At 46.2% G+C, this 22,022-nt stretch overlaps 1 protein-coding gene across 1 annotated transcript in view; it reads right to left on the bottom strand.

The window, feature by feature from the left end:
- Window positions 1-388: 388 nt before the first annotated feature.
- zeb1b (zinc finger E-box binding homeobox 1b) overlaps window positions 389-22,022 on the bottom strand; it is a 61,296-nt gene continuing 39,662 nt past the window's right edge. The window contains exons 2-8 of the mRNA XM_049564879.1: window positions 18,193-18,348; window positions 11,257-11,418; window positions 9,924-10,126; window positions 9,262-9,367; window positions 7,093-8,801; window positions 5,087-5,267; window positions 389-4,326 (exon numbers count right to left, since the gene is read on the bottom strand). Of these exons, the coding sequence (XP_049420836.1) occupies window positions 3,590-4,326; window positions 5,087-5,267; window positions 7,093-8,801; window positions 9,262-9,367; window positions 9,924-10,126; window positions 11,257-11,418; window positions 18,193-18,348 (3,254 nt within the window). The 3' untranslated portion in view covers window positions 389-3,589. The remainder of the gene's footprint in view (window positions 4,327-5,086; window positions 5,268-7,092; window positions 8,802-9,261; window positions 9,368-9,923; window positions 10,127-11,256; window positions 11,419-18,192; window positions 18,349-22,022) is intronic.

Genomic DNA, 22,022 nt, shown 5'->3' with positions numbered 1-22,022 from the left:
AGTTGGTGAAGACGGCTGAATGTTTCCCTTTTCCTTTTTACTTTGTTGAGTGTTCCCTTAACGCAGTGGTTCCCAACTGGTCCAGATTTCTCCTCAGTCATTAGTTCAAGGTCCACACAGTTTGATGCATTTGGCTTCATATTTGTGTTTGGCCATGTTGTCGAGCTAGTTTGCTGTCAGGAAACGACACTTCAAAACAGAAGCTCTGTGCTGAAAATTCACTGTACTGACGAATTCACTTGCGGTCCACTCTGAATGGACCTGCGACCCACTTTTGGACCGTGACCCACCAGCTGGGAACCACTGCCTCAACTTAAATACTGCAGCTCAAGCAACACCTTCATATTGTGTGACTGTGAAATAACAGCATCATCACAAACCCAGCAGCTTGTAATTGATGTATTTTATTGTGAGATGGGGAGTCATAAAAAAATGAACAAAAAAAAAAGGTAACAAACAAAAAACAATCACTATAAAAAAAAGATGAGGGTGTTAAAGGGGGAGGGGCATATAAAAGTGGGCGAGGTCTTGACACTGACATATAAAGTAACAAATTGGCACAAATAAAAACATAAGAACAAACGTCAATATTATTTTGGCTTGGCAAAAAGGACAGTTTGTGTGGTTAAGGATAATCCTTCAATAAAACAGCACACACTCATGCTATTAGACATACGATTAGTTTTCAAAAGTTCAGTAGCTTCATATTAGAGAGGGGAAAGAAAACTAACATGAGAATGGATGCACAGAGGTCACAGGTTCCAATTTTCAGGCTTGCAGGGTGCGAGTTTTTTTTTTCCCCCTGAGGGGAAAACATCATTTTTATTTGTTCGAAAAACATACTTCAGTATGCTGGAGTCTCATTTTCCAGGCTTGTAGTTATTTGCCTTTGAATCTTTTTTTTTCCATACTAAAATATATTATCGTATTAATACAAACTACAGTATTGTACACTACATAGTGTAATAAATAACCATAAAGAAATATAAAAAATAAGACACATAAATATAAAAGTTCTCTATGACTAAACAGACATACCCATCTCCTTGGCGGTGGGGATAATACTGCCATTGCTGAAAACATACAGTACACACACTGAAACAGAACATAAAACAACATAAGAGACAAAAAAATAATACTGACAGGTAAAAACATGGTTGAATTTAACTCCTGGGATTCATATTTGCCTACATTTTGTTACCTGAAGAGACATCTGAGCGTTACATGGTGTGTTAAACAAGTGCACTGAATAAGCTTTGAGAAGGCAGGACACAGGTAACAGTTAGAAATCATACTTCGTTATCATCTGTTTGAGCACATGTGCATTGTGACTCTTTTAACTGCTCAGATAAGAACTAAAAGCAACTTCTCTAAAATCTAAGCCTACATGAATACGTGGTAGACTGAGCTCTACTCTCTCAGGTGTGGTGGCGAGCCAAAGTCAACAGTATTCCGGCGCGTTGGTTGATCTGGGACCCGGCAATACCTGATCGTAGCTGCTAAGCTTCAACAGCAATATTCAATGGCACTTTTGATATGCATGTTCCTCTTTTTTTAGCTTGATTTTTTTTTGCATATGGCTCGATGCTGGGGGGGGCAGGCATAGGGAGGGCCAGTTTTCTACATGCCCTTTCTGCTCGCTCTGAACTTTTGCAATAGTTTGACATTTTGGAAAATACACTTACTTGCTTTCTAGTCAACATGATCTCACAGAAATGCGTGAAATCACCACAACCTCTGAACACTGCATTACGGGTGGTGGTAGATAATGTATTAAATAACGTCATGGCACGGTTGTGTTTAGCCATCCCAAAACGATCCATGTTTTTGTTTTAAATAACTCTGTTTGTTATATACGGGACGTAAGGACAATGTAAAATGTGTAGTCATGTATCATAATGTGACATAACAACCTAAAGGATGTTAGTAAGTTAAATGAAGTTGAAATTTACTTTTAGTTTCACATGAAACTCCAACGCTGGTCTCCTGGATGAAAGTCCAGTGTTTGTTTGACACTTCCACCACCACGTGGACTTTCTCCCTGATATGCTACCTATGGGGTCTTAACATTAGCTCCTTCCCATTGCGTGTTGTCGTTGAACCAGGGACTTTGAGCGTCCACCATGACAAAGGAAACCTAAGTGCCGACACGTATTTCATGCCACCACCACAAAATTCCTGCATTCAGAGGTCGTGATCATTTAACATATTTTTGTGACACCAGCGATCGGCTATCACTGCTGTATCTGTCCGGTAAATATAAAGCTTCAGGCTGGAGATGATTAGCCTAGTGTAGCATAAATATTAGACACAGAGGAAAACAGCTAGCCTGGCTCTGTGTGGAAGTCACAAATAGTCCGGCATACATTACTGCCACCTGCTGGACTGGAGTGTGGAGCAGTAGGTAAGCAGGAAATAACTGCTAGCATTAGCAGCTTTAGATTTAGATTTAGCTAGCTGTTTCCCTCCAGGGATGCTGCTCAGCCTTGCTTCAAATTTTTTTCCAGTGGCCACTTGCGGTACTGCAGCCAACAAATCCAATGCAAAAAGCTTTTTTCTCCATAGACCACCAATATAAAAGAGACGTCTGTAAAACTGTTGACGGGAACCTTGAACTGCAAACTTTGTCTATCATGAATTTTTGATAAATGGAGGATTTATTTTGTTAAACTTCCCTCGAGACGATAAAGGTGGTTTAAAAATCTAATAATTCCTCCTTGGTTTACCCCTGTTTTGTTCCTCATGCTAACATAAGATAATCTAAGATAACCTAGTTTAGCTTAGCTGTATATTTAGTGGACAGATTTGTAGCGTCAATACTCTCACCAAGAAAAGAACCAAGCATATTTTCTAAAATGTCAAACTGTTACTCTGAAACACTGATTAGTAAAAGAAACTTGACAACAATAAGTTCAAAAGTCTAAAAGGAAGTAACTGACTGAAAAGACCCGTCCACTCTCCTTTGTTTTTCTTCTTAAGGCTCATAATCCAATCGAAAAGAAACGTAATGCTAACATCTGCTAGCGTGATGGCGTGGTATATCTAGTGCGGTAATACTGAAGGGTAGACAACACAACTCAACTGCTCAATCCAAAGGTAAACCAAGCCACTTGTAGTGCACAGGATTTTTCTTATTTTCCTTCCAACTTAATAAAATACTGACTTTTTTTGTTCATTGGCAATAAAAAGGTATAGAAATATCTCCCAACTGTACAGCTTTTTAAAGGTTAAAATATGAGTGATAAAATTAGTAACACTGATAAAAAGAAATGACCCAAGGTGTTTTAGTAATAAAACATTATCTAAAACGTGTCGGCTCTAGCTTCCAAAGTCTGTATAATGCATTTCCTTCGTTTGTTAAAATTTGTGTTCGTCTTCATCTTTTTCTTTACAAATTGATTTTTCTAACAGTGAGAAATCGTTCTCCTGCGGAAAAGTCACTAGTATTTTTTCAGGCACACCTGGATTTCTACACAGTAGTGAACTGAAACAAACTGTCAGAGTGACCAGACATCATCTCCTGCGTTCTTCCTCTGCGCGGGGAGAGGAGGAATCTGATTGTGTCTCATGGAGGAGTCTGATTCCTCTCTCAGTCAGTATCTCCTTCCTCCTGCGGCGTCTGGTTCTGCTCCCCAGAAACCGTGTTCCTGTCTGTTTCGCCTCCGCTCTCCTCTGTGACCTCCCCGTCTACTTTCCCATCTTCCGTCACCCCTTCGTCTGCATCCATTGCTTCTTCTTCCCCCATCTTGACTTCCTCCTCTTCCTGAATGCTCCCGAGCACCTCCTCCTGCCTTGTGTCAGCCTCCGCGTCTACCTCCATCTCTGTCTTCTCCTCCTCTCCTCCTACCTCCACCAATACTCTCTCTATCTCCTTGTCATTCCTCTCTTCCTCCTCCTGCTCCTCCTCCTCATCCCCTCCTTCGTCCCCTATCTGCACCACCTGGATGTCATCCATGTCCACCACACCGTCCTCCTCCTCCTCTTCTTCGCTCTCCTCGTCCTCTCTGGTGCTGCTCCCTCGCTCGTCCAAGTCCAGCTGGGAGTTGGCCAGAAGCTGCTGCACTCGGCTCAGGGCCTCCATCTCGGCCTGTGCCTCGCTGTCCTCCTCGGGGCTCTCCCGGCCTCCGCCTTGGCTCTGCGTCTCCTTCTTGCAGTAGGAATAGCGATGGTTCATGTGCTGGGAGTAGGAGCCTGAGTGCGAGAAGCGCTTGCCGCACTTATCGCACTGGTACGGCTTCTCCCCCGAGTGCAGACGCATGTGTTCGATCAAGTGGTGTTTGTGTTTGAAGGCCTTGCTGCAGATGCCACACTCGTGAGGCCGCTTCCCTGCGGAGAGAGAGAAAATAAATACGAATCAACATTGCTGTTTAAGAAAAATTGAAATGCTGTTGAGTAAAACGGCGCAGACATGGGAGGAAAACAACAAACACTTGCACAACAGTGCAAACGCAGTGAATCCCCCCACATTGTTGCGTGAAAGGTTGAGAGGCCCGTAACAGTATCTATCATCAATGTATCCAAGGAGAACATTTCAAAACAATACAACAAAATCACAACAATTGTGCTCGCAAACCTTCAAGGAAACTTTATCCAGGCAGGGAGCAGCTAGTTTCACCTAGGATGAGGTCATTTGGAGCCGAAAACTGTGGTTGGACGCCAGGTATCAGAGTAATAAAGCAAAAAAATAAAACTAAAACGCCTCTGAGAGCGCTGACCTGTACTTGGCCACAGAATCATCATCTTAGCGCAATCCAAATCACTACCAGAGCTCGCCTCTTGCAACATTTGGTGCTTCACATGAGAAGCTGGCAGTGCAGGGGTGGGGAGTTGGCGGAAAGAAATTCTCAGACCTCTTCTGTGCATGTTGAGTAATACCTGCTGGAATGGAGGTGTCCACCCTGCTTTACGCTGTAGCTCAAAATCCCCCTTCACTCGCATTCTGACTCATCTTTCCCTAGACCCGTCAGTGAGTGGTGGTGAGACAAGTTCCGGTTCTGCGCCTTTTTTTTTTTTACTCAGAGCCCATCTGTGATTTTTGGCTGTGTTCGGGTGTAGGCCTGGGAAACACATGGGAGGTTGTATCTACCTGTGTGTTCGTATTTGTGTCTCAGCAGCGAGCTGCTCTTCTGGAAGATCTTGTCGCACAGGTCGCAGGCGTACATGCCGCTGTCCGTCTTCTTCATCTTCTTCCTCGGCGGGCCCGAGTCAGAGTCGTTCTGCTCCTCCACGGTGGACACACCCTCTGAGCCCGTGTCCTGCTTCTCCTCCTGGAGAATATGAAATCACACATGGTTGAAATTCAAAATGTTTGACAATGAGTGACTCAGAAAAGTACCACTGCTGCTGAACAACTTGTGTGAGTGCTTTGCAGGAAATAATGTCGTGTCATATCCCGCTCATAGCTGTTGTGAAAGCAAAATCACGCACAACTCTAAGGTTATGTGTGAGCAATCTTTTCCTTGGCCTGGAACATAATGATGCTGTTCACTTATGAGCACACCTACAGTGTTCTCTTGTCCCTGTGGTGGTAAAACTCATCTACTGATGCAGTGGAGGAGGATGTGGGGCAATCTTAAGGAGAAGATATATACACAGAGCCCTTTTTTAACAAGGCAGGTCTATGCCAATCCACTTAACACAAAAGTATAATACAACAACAATAAATCAATGAGGCAGGCAGAGGTGTGCCGTTTAAACAGATTCCAGCAGATCAATAGGGGCTCTGCAGTAAAGTGCAGCCTCACGTCCTCTGGGTGACAGCCCAGGAAGATCACTCATACACCCACAGAGATCTACATCCATCATTACGGGCCCATTAGGTGTCTGCACAATGAAGAACTATTAAGGGCTATCATTTTTACAACGAGCTGAATTCTGACATTTCTATATATGACTTATTGATTACATTTTGGATGGATTCACACTATCTATCATGTTCCGCTGGTTTTGAACAATAAGAAGTAATGATCTGGACTCAAGGGTTTGACTGATCGCTCTAAAAAGAGAAAAGCCAAGTTGATTCCAACCCACTTGCTCCTCAAAATGGCCTCCGGATTAGACTCTGAATTCTTTCCTGCACTGTCAGTAAATCCATTGTTTCAGAGTTTCAGAGTCAAACCTGTTTGCTGTGGCTGACCTGATGAGGTCAACACTCCAGCAACACTAGTAGAGAGAACAGTTTTATGGTCGGACCTGTGCCAAAGAAACTAGAGGAACAAAAACTAACTCTAAAATGTTGATGGTAATAAAACCTTGAACATTTAAAAATAACTTCCTCCCTTACAGCTATTGCTTTAGACGGGGGCAGCAGCAAAAAGTATTTTAGCCACCTAAAAAAAGTCCAATCTGAAATAATCAATACCAGTTTACGTGTACAATATATTTGGAATATTTTCACTGCATTATCTTGCCATGACACAGTGATTTCCAATGGGGAAATTAAGCCGTTACGTTGTTCTCTTCAAAGCCAGACTCCATTGAGAAAAACAGTAATTTAACATCAACTGAATGCAGGAGCTGCTGGTCTACTGCTGCCTCGATCGTTTGTGTTACTGTGTGACTGCATTTTCAAAGGATTGACGCAGTGGTGCACCAGCATCTCCCGTGTTTAGCGAGCTAAAATGACTGCTTTTTGCACAGAGTCTGGTGGCTTTGACGAGAGCACAGATGGGGCACCGATGCTGTTAACGACTTCCCCGTTGGAAAGGGCTGTCCGCAGCAAGGAGACTTTTTTAGGTGGCTAAAATGCGGCCTCCGTCCACAGCAGTACATTGATTAGCTTCTGTGGCAGTACTCCTGCCTGCTTCTCTAAACTGGGGGCGTACAAACTGCCATCTACTGTATGTAATACACTGACTGAAAAGGTAGAGGTGTTAGTAGGAGGCTTTTGTTACCTTTGGAAAGAGCCTGGTCAGCTGTTTCCCCCTGTTCCAGTCTTTGTGCTAAGCTAAGCTAAATGGCTGCTGGCTGTAGCTTGATATTTAGCATACAGATATGAGAGTAGCATCAATACTCAAATATTTCCCAACATGCTAAACTATACTTTTAATAAACAGAGTAAAGCTCAACTGTGGGACATAAATAACTGCACACCTTCACTCCGTTGAGGTGGATGGTTTCCTGTGTCTCGGTCCCTGCAGGGCTGTTTGCTGTAGTGGTATAGGTGTAAGCCAGCTGGGGGATCAGGATAGTCTGTTTGTTGTTAGTGGCTAGTGCCCTTAGGCATTGCATTGTGGTCACAATGTCGAGGGGTTTGGCACTTGGCTGGCTGGGGTACAGTGCGATGGGGCTGGCGCCCATGGCTGAGAGTGGCGACGCCTCTTTCTTTGTGCAAGTTAAGTTTAGGGGTTCATCCACATTGGTAGAGCCAGAGGGAGGGGAGGGGTAAACGCAGGCTTTTGTCACCTCTCTCTCTGCTTCCTCTCTGGCGGGCTTTGGCAGCGACAGGTCTAGGGGTCCCTCAGTGCTCTGGGGAGGCTGGGCTGGGACGGGACCGCCAGCTGTCAGGTTTAGTGGTGAGGGAGAGGCCGGCGAGCTGTGAGTGCCGTTGACCTCAGCTGGGGTGGCTTCTGTAGGGCTGTCCTGGGTCACAGAAGGGCTCATGATGGCCGTGTCCTTCCCAGGGACCAGAGACACCACACTGTTAGCTTCACAGGTGTCCTCTTCCTCTGAGGGAGGTGTTGGGGCACCCAGTGATATCTGACCCTCCTGCATTTTGTCAAACCACTTCTTAACCACATGGATCGGCAGGCTGACTGAGTCAGAGATCTTGGCCAGCTCGTCCTTGGTGGGCTCTGCATTTAAGGCAAAGTAGGCCTTGAGCAGGGACAAAAGGTTCTTGGGCTGGTTACAGAGTCCTCCCTCTGACAGCAAGGCAGCAACAGCAGACTCAGACTTATCCAGGCCTGCTCCGTTCAGCCTGAGACCATCCTTCTTGCAGTGCTTGAGGGCATGGAGTGCTTCCAGCCCACCGGGACAGTTATCACACAGGAGACAAGTTTTAGTGGTCTTTTCCTCTTTTTCTTTAGTCTCATTGGGCCTGGTGCCTCTGATGGTGAGATCTTCTGGGAGTTTCTGGGACTTGAAGGTGTCAGTGGTGGTCTGACCTGGTGAGGCCGGCTCAGGCTCTTTCTTCAGGTTATGAGCTGTGAGCTGGCCCTGGTTGGGGTCCAAACTATAGTTTATAATGATTTTTGCATTTCCATCCTGACCCACAATAGGCAGACTGATGGCTGAGATGAGTTGCTGCTGTGCGGGATGGAGCATTCCAGTGGTTAACCCCGAGTTCACCTGCCCCTGGCCTTTGGCATTGCTTTCCAGCACTTGGCGGATAACGTTACCGTCCACCGCCACTTTGAGAGCATTCTGCAGGTCTGCCAGGTTGATGCTGATGGGCGACACCAGCCCCACAGTGGGCAGGACCACGGCCTGCACTGTGCCCTGCAGAGGAGCTGCAGCGCCTCCGTTGAAAACCCCGCCGTTCATGGCGGCCATAGCTGGGGATGTTATCACCGTGGGCTTGTAATCGTAGTCCACGGGCTCAGTTTTGATCTGATTGAGCGGCAGCTGCTCCTGCAGGGGCTTGCTGTGCTCCAGCTTCTCCCTAATCTGGGTGTGGAGGACTGAGGGAGGCGTGGGCAGCACAGGTGATGGACCCTGGGTCTGGGTTTTGGCGTTCCCCAAGCGCGGTCGGCCGTTTACTGAGATGACGCTGATGCACTTCTTACTGCTGATGTGGGAGCTGTATGAGCCTGAGTGGGAGAAGCGCTTCTTGCAGTTGGAGCACTCATAGGGTTTCTCTCCTGAATAAAACCACAATGTGTATAGCAGAGAGAGAAAGGAAGAGAGGCAGGGGGGGAGAGAAACAGATTTCCATTAGTGAATGAAGCTAAATGAGCAAGCTAGGCTATGAGCAGTACGGTAGGAAAAAGCTCTAATGCATTTCAATGATGCTTAAACGCTGATGTAATGGCACCATTGGGAAATGCCCTTCTCTAATTGCTGTCCCATAATGCCAAAAGAAACACAATTATGGCACATTAAGGAAGAGCACACAATAGACTGAAACACAATGACGGATATCTAAACACAGGGAATTGGCAAAAACATAAATAAAACATAAATATTGGTTCAATGGACAGACACTGAAACATCTGTGGCCAGCAGAGAATCACGGCATACAGTAGGCCAGCTCACGTGCACACACACCCATACACACACACACAGAATGCTACCATGGTGACGGGGGGGTTGTCCACTCACCGCTGTGGATGCGTAGGTGCTCCTTCAGATGGTGCTTGTATTTAAATGCTTTGCCACATTCAGTGCACTTGAATTTACGATTGCCTCCGGATTGTGCGATGTGTCTCTGTCAGACGTGGGGAGGGGGGGGGAGAGAGAGGGGGGACGTTCAGTGAGGCACACAATGAAAACACAACCTTTGAACTGCTGCTAATTCATGTCACAATGTCATTAATCAATCGAGGGCAAAAGTTCATGTTTATTTATCGTGTTTGGAAGCGAGCCGCCGAAGAAACGGGACTCAGAATGAGAGTTTGCATAATTCAGAATCACTTTGTCAGTGCGTAATTACTTCAGAGCTACAGAAGTAGAGTGACACTGAAAGTGATCACGAGCAATCCAACTGCACTGATTATTTGTGTAGACTGATATATTTTACATATTTAATATTAAATTGAAGCAGAGAATATCTGTCATACAAAAAATATGAATATATAAAATGACTGGTTTGCGTCAGTGCTGCAACATTACTACCAGAGTAAGTAGTATGCTCTTAAAACAGGAATCAAGGAAAAAATAAAACCAAAATATCTCCCCTGCATTTTCACTCGCAGCCTTAAACATTACGAACAGAAACACTAAATCAAACAGGACGTTATAGGAGTTCGTCGGCCACTTTTTACCTGATCCCGTCCGCCTTTGTGGACTGTCATATGCCTCTCCAGCTGGGCACGGTATGCGAAGCTGTAGCTGCACTCGGGGCAGTTGAAGCTCTCTTCAGTCTTCTCGTGCCGGTACTTGATGTGCTCCTTCAGGGAGCTGTAACGCTTGTAGCCACGCGCGCAGTACGGGCAGGTGAGCAGCTGAGAGAAGGAATCAGGAGTTCCTGGGTGGGGGGAAAGAAAGCACAAGAGGAGAGTGTTTTAATGACATATGTGAGAGTGAGGAGGTGGAGGTGGAGGAGAGGGGGTTAAAAACACATGGTCGGTAGGGAGGGCTCTTTGATGTTACACAAGGTCTGCCACAGTCACACTCCTCTGCTAGTTCACCAATCACTGAGAGATCCTCCCCCACAGGTAAACAGCCCCCAGGTAACCAAATGGATAAAAGCTGATTAGTGATCCATACTAACGCCTTCCTGCCTTTATAAAAATAGCATGCTGGGTTGCCAGTGCGGGACTGGAGTTTATTTTTGCTTTGTACTGACACAAAGCCCGGCGATTATAGCTTTCACATGCCTGAAACTCAATCATTTGATTGCCTATTGTGCATTTGGAACGTTTCAAAAACACCCACGCATGTAAGAAAAAGTGAGCTCTGTAAACAACCGCCGCCTGCCGAGATCCAACAGAGGGTCTCAGTTGGCCGGCTCCCACACAGGTAAAGCATTACTTCGTTAACAGGTGATGTATTAAGTTCCCCCGCGGGACAGGTGAGGGCCTCGGGATGGGAATGCACACACATTATCGCTCAGGTAGCTGTGAGTCACGGCTCGCACAGACGTGACAAATTTGCTCAGGTGTTGCTGTTTCTCTTCCTCCCCTCTCTCTCCGGCGCTCCCCTCCTCCCTCGCTTTTTTCCCCCCCTCTGAGGCAGCAGGTAAAAGCCAAAAGCCCGGGAGCAATAAAGGCCCCCGTGTGCTGCACTTAACAAATAGTGGTGTGTGTAATGATGTCGGAGAGTGGCGTTAATGGGGTGGAGTTAACACCTAAGGTGAGACAGGGAGCAGGTAGATCCATCCCCAGGGGGCGAGTAATTACTGGGTAGGTGCAGTAATAGTGTGAGAGCTCAGCGACTGGGAGCTCTCGAGTGGAAATAGCAGTGTGTGTTTTAGTGTGTGTGTGTGTGGCACACTACACCTTGCTTGTGTGCACTACTAATAGAGATATGAATGACATTTAAAGCAATCAATGCACAAAGGACATTATGTATTTCAGGAGAGGGATGTGTACACAGAAATGATCTTGTTAAGAGTGTTTTTATGTGTAACATGAAGGGACTGGCTGTGTGGTGTACCATTCTCGTCATGGACGCCAGCGTCAGGTGTGCCCTGGCGTTGAGGCTCGTCCTCCGGGGCCTCTGGGTAGATGACAGCCGTGTCTCCTTGCTGGAGCATCTCCTCCACCAGGGCGTCTGTGCTCACATCATCCTCAGCGTCTGACACACAATCCTCCTTCACTGTGAGGAGACAAACACACACTGATTAAAGTCATGCCTGCAGAAAGGTATTATCGATTACCCCGTTCTCTCAAGACGTACATGTTCTTCTGTCTGCGTTGGCTGCACATATGAAACCTTAACCTTTTGTATATGAAATGTGATAATCCAATAATGTCACGGTGAGTGTCATTGTAGCTGAACCGGATCCTACAGTCCGAGCCCTTGATCATGACATGTTCACCAGCCTGGAATGAGGCATGCGGCGCCAGAGGGAAAAAAACAAACATCCTGAATGCTGCTGTTCACAATAGGATGCGAAAACTAATTAGCATCAAAGGCCACAGGCTACTGTATGAGCATCAAGCTCTTTGTAAGAACTGAATGGCAACCCTCTATTTACAATGTTAGGTAAGGTACTTGTTGAGACTGGGACTGATAATTGGGTGATGAATCTTGTCCTGATGTATTGCGGCGTGTAGATATCACACAGGAACGGATGCATGTACACACACACACACACACACACACACACACCATGCTCGGCTCTCTGGAGAGGCTTGGCCTTCAGACTGTGCTTAATATCCCAGCAAATGAGAGTCTGCATGTGGGAGCTGCACACGTTCTTCCTCCACATCACATGAGCCCGTCTAGCTAGTCTAACGAGCACTAATTACCACGCTGCGGCTTATAGGAAGTGTAACCTGAGGATGGAGTTTAGGTGCACGAAAGCTTCCTTCCCTCTTCCCATCTCTGCTCTCCCAGAGCTTCCTGAAGTGGATACCGGAACCAAGTATAGTGTGTCGGCGATTAAACCGAGCATTATTCCTCTATGGATATGTTAGTGTGCCTATGTGTATCATTACAGGGAATAATTACCAGGGTGAGCTATCAGCTAAAAGCAAAGTTAGACTACTGTGGATGCTGCACTGGTGTTTACTGGGCAGATGTTTTACCGACTGATTTAAGCACTTCTCTAGCTTAGAGGAGATTTGAGGATTGTGCTTTGTGAATTGTGTGTGTGCTGAAGGACGGGGCCAGCTGTGTTCTCCTCGGAGATGGGAACAGGTGTAGCGCTTCATGACTCACCGACGCACAGTGAATACCAGTACTCTTACTCTGGCTTCCTCTGGTGCACCTTAACAAAGCCGTGAAACAATGCGAGCGCAGTCATTTGTTGCTAGGGTTATTAAAGACCATTCGCAGAAACCTCCCGCCCCGTTAAAACCCCCAGAGGTAGCAGATAACACAGAGAAACAGACCGTGTGTTGGTGAACATGTGTGTGTATGTAAAGCAGACGCCAACAGCAGGTGCTGAGAAAGTGGAATTGTGAGATTCTCATCATAAAGTGGAGGGTCAGGAAGACTTTAGGGGCTGCTAACCCCCACATATCACACGGCGTGTCTCCCATGACCAACAACACCCCCTCACATGTTTGCTGCATTTCTTCATCTTAAATAAATAGTTCATCATTCTGGGAAATACTCCCACCATTGTTTTTAATGAACTGTCTTATATTTGTCATTGTCCTGTGGGCTGTTGAGAAGACAGGTCACATCCACACTCATTTTAAAACTACATTTTAAAACACTGCACTGGTTTGTTGCTTAGTTACAGAAAATACTACAAAGATGGTGAAAAGCAAGACCAGACATGTCTTTGCTTGGACCGACAACAAGACGGAACTGTTATTGGCAGTCACATAAGTACAAGGTGGTCAAGGAGGTGGAAAACAGACTGGGAGTCATAAGAAAGCAAATATGGTGACATATCAGAGCGTACCAGAAGCAGCATCCATCACTGGAGGAATCTAAAATCTGAAAGAAGTACCCAGAAATGGGACCAAATCATTGTTTTGCAAGTCCCAAGTCCTAAACTTTAATTTTCGAGTCCTCAACAAGTCATAATGTGCTCTTCCTGAAATATAATGCCATGCTAACAACAGGGTAACAATATATTACATTTACAGTAATCATGATTTGATGAATCACGAATCAAGTTAGCTTAGCATTCGCTCGTAGCTAAGTATGCTAATTACCCTCGATTTACTGTTTTACGTGCAACCTCAAATGTTGAACGAAGCTGGAAGTTGTTGCGTCTTAATCCGTAATTTTTTAGCTGCACATTTTAGATGCTGCAATCCGTGTTTTGTCGACACCCGCGTAGTTTTTGAACGCAAACAAAATGATCCTTGGTCTCATTTTTCGGCGCCGTTACTTGCTCACCCTTTTTCCCCTTTAAGGGCGGTGGCCTTGTGGGTAACCTGTGAGTGTGTGACATGTGCTTCATTGTGTGTGTGGAGGGCAGCAGCTCTCTCGGGGCGTCATGGTGAAGACGCTTGCAGCAAATTGTGATGAAAGCAGCAGAGTTAAGTGTCGAGATGAGCTCAGGGTTTCTCTTAAATCTCATGAGACGGCCATGTTTGTTGTTCTGTGGTGAAGACTGCAATAAAGCCATTGTTAGTCAACAGGCACCCGAATGCCACGCCATCCTTTCTTCTGCAGAGTGGTCTGGACCGCTAGAAGCTAGCTACCACCTAATGACAGGCCAAGCTAAAGTTATGCTTAATAAGCCAGCGTGATCCCAACTATGGCTCGGAGCTGGTAGCTGTCACTTAGAGATGGTTCTCTCCTGCAACTTGATTGGATGCTGTCGGATTGGTTCAGGCAAAATAGAAATGGAGGATTAAGTGTTGATTTGCTGGTAATGAACAGTGTTTATGTTAGCTGATTCAGGAAACATAGCACATCTGGGCTTGTGGAAGGGTTTCAAGTATTTTTTAGTCAAAAATCTTCGAGATCAGGTGAAGTCCGAGTTGTTGATGTTCAAGTCTAAGTTGAACTGCAACTCTTTTTTGAATTTGTAAATTCAAGCCTATAGTAATCAAACTTGTGACTTCAGTCTGACTCGAGTCCGAGTCACGTAACTCAAGTCCACACCCCTGGGAGCACCCACAAAACATGGGTAAAATCCCAAAATCCCGCTTTAATGTTTTGGCTCGGTTCGTTGTGACTGATAAGATCCAATCAGGAAGTGAACGTGGGTGTCTGTGTCATCACTTCCAAACGTCTGTGTTTCCACACTCCAAACAAAAACACAACCCAGCAGTTTTCAAACCAAGACTGGGTGAGTAGAGTTTGAAAGGTCTCCATTTTAGGGGTTCCAAAATGCTGCAGTAGTGCAGATGCTCGGCATAAACATAGCAAGACATATTAGTGTGGCTGTGGCCAAACAGTGTTGCATGTGTGAAAGTGCTGATCTGACTGTGTTTAGCTCCCTTTCACTGCTCAAAGGCAGCATCCAAACACCCCAACACACCTCTAGGCTACTAAATGTTGAGCCTATGTGTGAAGTAGAGTCCCAGTCGGGGGTTTGTGCTGCAAAGGTATGACAAGCGGTTGTTTTCACTCCTTGTGTGTGTGTGTGTGTGTGTGTGTGTGTCTGCTCTTTGTTAAGTACAGAGCGAGGCCAGAAGGGTTCACAGCCTGGCTGAGGCGGCTCCGTGTTATCAGGCTGCTCCCCTGACATGAAACATCACACAGGCCATTTATGTGCTGACGCAGGGATGTGAATGCACCACTGCACACGTGGAAAATCAGTTCAAAAACCCCAGAACGACGGCCCCGTGAGGTTGTAGCAGGACATTGTGCTGCAGCTCTGATGTAAAAAAAATCGTTCTTCTTTATTTGTTTTACAGTGTAACCTAGCTATAGAACGTTTTCGAACAAAATCACCAGACCACCCACTCTGTCCTCCTCTCTTTCCCTCACTCCGTTCTCATCCTCCTCTGCCTACATCTCTGCAACATGATACAGCCGTATCCCATGATGCATTTCCTGCCCTGGCCAACCTTTGCCCCCACCGCTTCCTGTAGATGTGCATCCAGACCCGTTTGTAGATTCTATCTCGGATGGGAGAGACATATCAGTGATAAGGATTCGCACAAACAGCTCAAATATTCTACAATCATTAGTAAAGCTGTTCCACTTTATCTCCCATCAACAGGAGGTAAGACGGAGGATGCATGTGAGGTATTTCCAAATTCAGGATGATTTGCTTATCCTTGGCTTAGCGCTATCAAACATTTGTGCTGTGTGTCTCCACTGGACAATCCTCCCAGCTCTCTGGAGAGTCTCCCTTTCCTGTCCAGAGGGGTGGCTCACTTTCAACATCACGCGGTGACATAAGGCACGCAGGAATGTAGGTGTTCCTGTGTGTCCACGCTGATCCAAACGGATCTGTGACCAATTCTAAGAAACATCAAATATCATCACTGCATGTCAGGCCAACAGTGAGGAAATACTAAGTGTCATTGTGCGTGAGAGCCGTGCAGCTTCACTGCAGCACAGCACAAGTGCACCCAACACACTTCACTAACAACCAGCTCATCTTCCAGCAGCCTTAGACTGTATTTCCATGCAATTAAACCCAGCCTTTCGCTGTCATTAAGTGCCATTGCAGCCTCACAATATCAAAGCTCTCCATGTCCACCCTGCCCATTCTCTGAGATGTAATCATGCTCTACAACTCATGAAATATAAAGGACAAGCCCTCCCAGGTCAACGCTCTCTTTACCTTTTGATCCCCTGGAGTTAGTCAGCCTGTTCTTAGAGGAAAACAGGCAGCAGTTTACTGCACCGACACTGGGCTGCTCCACCACTACATAATCATTTAGGAGTGAATGAGTAATGACAGCGAGCAGGGTGCCCATGATACCATATAATCAAGAGGAATGATTCAGAACAAGAGAAACAGTGAGAGAGAGAACAGGAGTGTAAAAAGGGAAAAGGAGGGGAGGAAAGGAGAGACGGCAACGCAGTGAAAAACCACCTTTTGGTTTTGGAGCGCGGCAGTCTCAGGAGAAGGGGTGTCAAGGTTTTAATTTGAAGCAAACTGGGTGACGCTGAAGAGAAGATTAGTGGGTGGTGGTCACTTTTCAAGGCTGCACCAGAGACTCCTCTGTTCTCAGGAGTGAAAGCAACAGAGGGAGGGATGAAGGGATGAGAGACGAGAGAAGAGTGTTTGTTTAAAGGACTGCGGCTTTCCCCATGTTTCATCAGTCTGATCCAGAGCGACAGCAAAGATGTTGCTTGATGTATGATATGAGGGCTATAGACAGTGAGAGAGCAAGACACAGAGGTGTGTGTGTGTGTGTGTGTGTGTGTGTGCTCATGAGTGAGAGCAAAAGAAAATATGCCTGATCAGGCATAACTGTGGAGCGCAGCCAGCTCACTGAGCTGTTTCAGTGTAACTCATGCTTTTGAAGTGTTTAATGTTCACAAGCCCCGGCCAAAACCAATGACATTATTCTTCCTCCAACTTTCCCTTTATGCAAGGAGGTACAGCTGGAGAGCGGTGATGAAAATGACAGCATAGTCTGGGGAATAGGTGGCTACGCTGTGCACAGGTCTGTGCTTCAAGCGTGTTTATGTGCAACCGAAACCTCGCAACTGAAACTCACCGAGCTGAAACTCCTTGGAGAGGAGTTTCTAAAAATCCCTCCCTAAACTGAAAGTGATAGGTCGCTGGACATTTTCGTGTGTGCTAACTTGACCTCTTGCTAAATCAAAGCCCCCCTCGGTCTCACACATCTCTCACCCGAGAAAAATCCAGCCAAAATGTGCAAAGAGCAACACCCTAAAATAAATATTCTTGTGGCTGAATATCTAATTACATTTCATACGGGGCTGTCACAATGTTGCACATACTGTACTTGGCACAGGCCCGAAACTAACAGCTTCACACACGCACACACACACACACACACACACACACACATTTACATAGATTTATAGGCACATACAGTGTGAGGTCAGGAGAGCAGCGCTGAGGCCTTGGGCCCAGGTTGAAACACCGACATCCTTCAGCACCTGCGATTGTTGTTTTGAAAGGGGGAGGGTGGGGGGTGGGGAGTGATGTCAGCCCTTCCTGTGGCAGTGAGCTGCCTCTGATGTCACTTCCACATGGTTTGAGGTAAAAAGAAGTTCACTGCGGCCCCTCCAATGCCCACCAGTGCCATAAAGCTCTCCGCCGGCTCTTCGCCTGCGAGGCTATTTTCTGTGCTTGAAGGTCTCTCCCTCTGTTGGCATTGTCTTTGTTTAATATCGTGCTTCCTGCCTTAGTTGGAAGCCCAGCACGTGTAGTACCTGTTTCCTTGCACTCCGTGTTTCACAATGAGACAAAGCCTGGTGCTTAACTTTGCACAGACGTCAGCGAGACATTTCTTAACTTAGCCCGCTTCACGTCGGCTGAGGTCAAAATGAGACACCAGCAGTCGAACAATTAATGTCGTAACAGTAAATAAAGAGGCTGCGTGACACAACTGCGTTCATGTGCTGGAGGCATTTGAAGTAACGCTCTTATCCTGAGCAGATAGAAGTAAGGTTCAAAGATATTCTGCCAGCCTAACGATGGCAGGACTGACCATGAAAGTAGACACAACGAAAATATACATCTTAGGAAGTCAATTGTTCTTATACAGAAAAATCAGTCAGTGTAATTTGGATGATGATAGCGAAAAACCTTACTGTGCCATGTCTCAATAAACTGGCACTAACCTAAAGACAATTCTGGCAAACTGTGAATCAAGCGCTGTTATCCCCCACTGGCATCATTTTAAAGATTTTAAAGCAGAAAATAAGATTAAATGAGCACTTGTGCTGAACTTTTCCGCAATGCAGAAAAGTGGAACAGAGCAGGAAATGGTGTGTAGGAAGATGAGAAGTGTGTTTGCATGATTCAGCGTGTGATAATAAGAATAATAATGTGCCCTATGAGTGAACGTGTGGTCTCACCTCCGTCCCAGCAGCGCTCCCTGGGGTGCTCCTCGTCTGGCAGGGTGCTGTCGCAGTCGGCCCCATCCGCCAGGCTGCCTTCCTCCTCCACGATGTGCAGCTTGTCCTCATCGTCTGAGTCTGAGCCGGCCTCCACCACATTATTGTAGTTAGTCACTGCGCAAGGAGACACGGAGGATAGAGGTTAGACTGACTGCTCAGATTATGTCTATTTTTTTAATTAGTCTTTAAAGGAGAGGGAGCCGGTTACACACATTTAGTCTTTTTATCCTTGATAAAGATAATAGGAGGCGTACTGTATGTGCTTCTTGATTATGAGCACTCAATGTTAAAGGCCGTGAGTCAGAGAGGTTAAGTATATGTACTATGTCATTTAAATGTCAGAACTATTAAAGGGAATGGTCGAAGGAGGAGGGGGTAACGAGCTGGAAACGCCAATTAAACAGACCACAGCCTAACTTCCATAGATGAAATGAAACTTTAAATGATCCCCATGGGGAAGGTGGGTTGTTAAAGCAGCTTGGGCACTAACAACAGAGTGAATGGAGGGTTGTTAAAAATACTGCGACTGATGATTTGGATGTCTCGATGTGGTAAAAATAGGGATGTCAGGTTTGGTTTATTTTGCTCTTGATAGGCTGACATCCATTAGCTGGCAACTAACAGGTTAATTTTTGAGAATAAATTGCAAAATGACATGAAATACAAGAGACCTTTCCTTTTAGTCCAGCGCTCCATTGACTCAGTGAGCTTCAGTGACATATTTCAGAGTGCTATCCATTCAGAGGAGGTGAGATACAAATGTTTTGTGAATTAAATGTGCTGCAATTTATTTTCTGCTGGCTCTGTTGACAGACAGCCTGTGTTAACATACAGGAACGTAATGCTCACTGCCCATCCTCTGGTCTTCAGTGGTTAGCTTTGGTCGCCCTGGTCACCCTGCACTCATTTGCCATTACTGCTGGTAACTATAGACTGTATATAAAAATGGACGACGTGACAGCTCCCCAAAAGTGAAGCCAAAACATCTTGATCGACTGGCAGCAGTATAGGTCCTAAACCCCGCCCCCTTCATGTCCTGATACGTTATTAGTCAGTGATTTGAAAAAGGTTTTGCTTGTTGTTTGCTTTCAGCGACGCTGCTCTTGATTGGCTGGACAGGTGCATGGACGGGAACTTATACTTACTTATATTTCCGCCTAATTTTTGTGGGTAAGTGGAGACGCATCTACAGCCTATGGTAACGCCGTCCTGGTCGGTTGCCTCATTGTGTAAGTGGCCTCATTTTGAGCCGCAAAACCCCTTTAGCCTTGTAACTAATGTGTGTTAGCACCACTGGCCGTGCTGACATTGCTAACAGTGCTAACGTAAGCCAAGTTAACAATGCTAAAGGGGCTTTGCAGCTCAAAATCTAAGTGCTTATTCACCATGGTGACCTTGGGGAGACCATAAGGTGAGCACAGTCAGTACTGACACAGCATGAACTGTGTCTCCACATCCATCTAAAAATGCACAGCTCTGGATCTAGGTTTTACCATGTTGTTACCGACTTCTTCTTCTGTTATGCATTTAATACGCAGAGCACCTTGATCAGTTTGGGTCCAATTGACTGCATACATACGGATTTCAGTCGGACTAGCATGTTTAAGTGTATTTTAAAAGTCTGGATTTAGTTGGACTAACACACATAATAAAACGATTTTCTCTATGTCATGTAAACGTACTGAATGTTTCCACTGCAATGCTGTTTGGTCAAGAAGGTGGTACTAATTGTAACTGCCGAATGAGTGGCACCACCAGCTAGCTCACGTCAGACCCAGGATGTGTGCCGTGCAGTCAACTAAAGAGTAGTAAATTAACCTGTAGACTGACATGCGTTTCACAGTTTTCATTGTCATTCTCAGAAGTAAAAGTATGCAAATGAAATTTTGAGAAAAGGTATGAATCCGCAGTGAAAACAAACGCGAGGAACAACAGGCTCCGTGTTGCAGAGAAAGAGAAAATTCACACTTTGAAACTTGCAGACACACATACAGTACTAGCGTGTGAGATCATTAGATTGCAGGACTGAAGTGGTGTGTGTGCTGTGTGGGAGTCAGTGTGACCTGGTCGGTTGTGTTATGGGCTGAAGGAGCCAGGAGACACAGAGACAGCCAGCCTACAGAGAGGGTTATTACGGGGAGTAAATTTTCCTGACCGACTGTCTGCCTCAGATGTGTGTGAGTGCGCGAGTGTGTGTTCCAGTGTCTTCTTTTCATTTCCACCCAGTTCCTCCATCTCTCAATTCCACCTGTGTTACTTCCACCCACTCTCCTTCCATTTCTCTCTCCTCCTCCCCCCCCTCCATCCCTCTGTTCCACTGAGAGAGCTACAGATCCTCTTGGAGGCCAAATCAATTCTCCAGTGAGAGCAGCCCAGTCAGCAGAGGGCCCGGGCTGCAGCACTGAAACTACCTCTCCAGCTACTTTATCTCACATCATACACACTGCACACAGTGCTTGCACGTACACACACCACCTGCATTCACTCGCTGAATATGCACTGCCAGTACAAAGCACCTCAACATTTTTTTCTCCCTCTCTATCTTCACTCACCCCAACCCCACTCGCCCACCTCTTTCTGAAGTGGCTGCTAATGTTTTTTGTCGAGAGGAGGCGTATCTGGGAGAATCACGATCCTCCGTTTCAATCAATGAGAATTGTTTTGGTGAGGTCTCTCTGCATTGTGCAGGTCATTACAACCCGTTGGTATTCACACAAACTCGGCAGACGTGCAAGGGTTCAGGCTGAGGGGGAGGCGGGAGGAAGGAGTTGTGGGGGAGGAGGGATGGAAGGTGGAGGAGGAGGAGGAGGAGGAGGAGGAGGAGGGAGAAGCACTGTTATTTGGCGAGTCGTTCATGGGGTCAACACCGCTGTGCCACAGCTGCGAAATCCTATCGGGGTTTATCAGGAGAGCTATTTCATTCTCAACCTCTTTCCTCTCTTCACACTGTTCCTCATATCTTTTTTCCTCTTATATGATGTGATCGCCACCATATTGTAGTTTTCAAAAGATAAACTCACTGGTGTTGCACATCCTTTGCAGTCCAGCCGACTGGACAATTGAAGACCTGGGAGCCACAAAGCTGGGATCCCATTCAAATAAACTGACAATTAATTGAATTTATATGGCATTGTGAGACTGTATAAACTGGTCTGTTCTTGTCCCTCTCTCCCCTCTGCCTTGTCTGCTTACCACCACCTCTCTGTCCCTATCCATACCTCTCCTCTCTGTCAGAGACACTCTGCCAGGTGATGTATTGTCCGTTCAGCAGCCCAAACAGGGTGCAACACTTCATTCTGAAACAGAAGGTGCTTTAGGACGAGTCTGAGAGGCTGTTTAGGGCCACAGCCACTCAGGTGTGGAGCTGAGGTCAGCAATTACAAAGGCAACACTCTCCGCCGGCAGTGTCAAGAGAAAATGATCAAATATAAAGCTGTAGAGAGAAAATCAATGTGCTGGTGTGTGCAGACGGGAGGTGGCAACGGCCACCGGGACAATAAAAGTGGGAGCTGCAAAGTACAGCAAAGGGGGTGAGAGAAAGAGTGAAGGATGGCGGGTGGTGCTGGTGGTGTGGGGGGGTTGAACAGAGACGCTCTTCCTGTGCCAAATGGTTGGCGGTGTTGAAACAAAAATGTGTGTTCCAACAGGAGATGTAACACCTAGCGTCAACAAAGGCTGCAGTCCCTTCTGGCTGACCGGCTGAGCGTTTGGACAGCTGGCCTCATTAGCGCTAACATGCTAGCACACAACAGGAGGACGACTCCTACGCAGCTGAGAGAGAAAGCATT

The sequence above is a fragment of the Epinephelus fuscoguttatus genome, linkage group LG21, assembly GCF_011397635.1.
Source record: "Epinephelus fuscoguttatus linkage group LG21, E.fuscoguttatus.final_Chr_v1".
NCBI lineage: Eukaryota > Metazoa > Chordata > Actinopteri > Perciformes > Serranidae > Epinephelus > Epinephelus fuscoguttatus.
The sequence above is the reverse complement of the archived record's forward strand: the minus strand, read 5'-3'. Positions and strand labels throughout refer to the sequence as shown.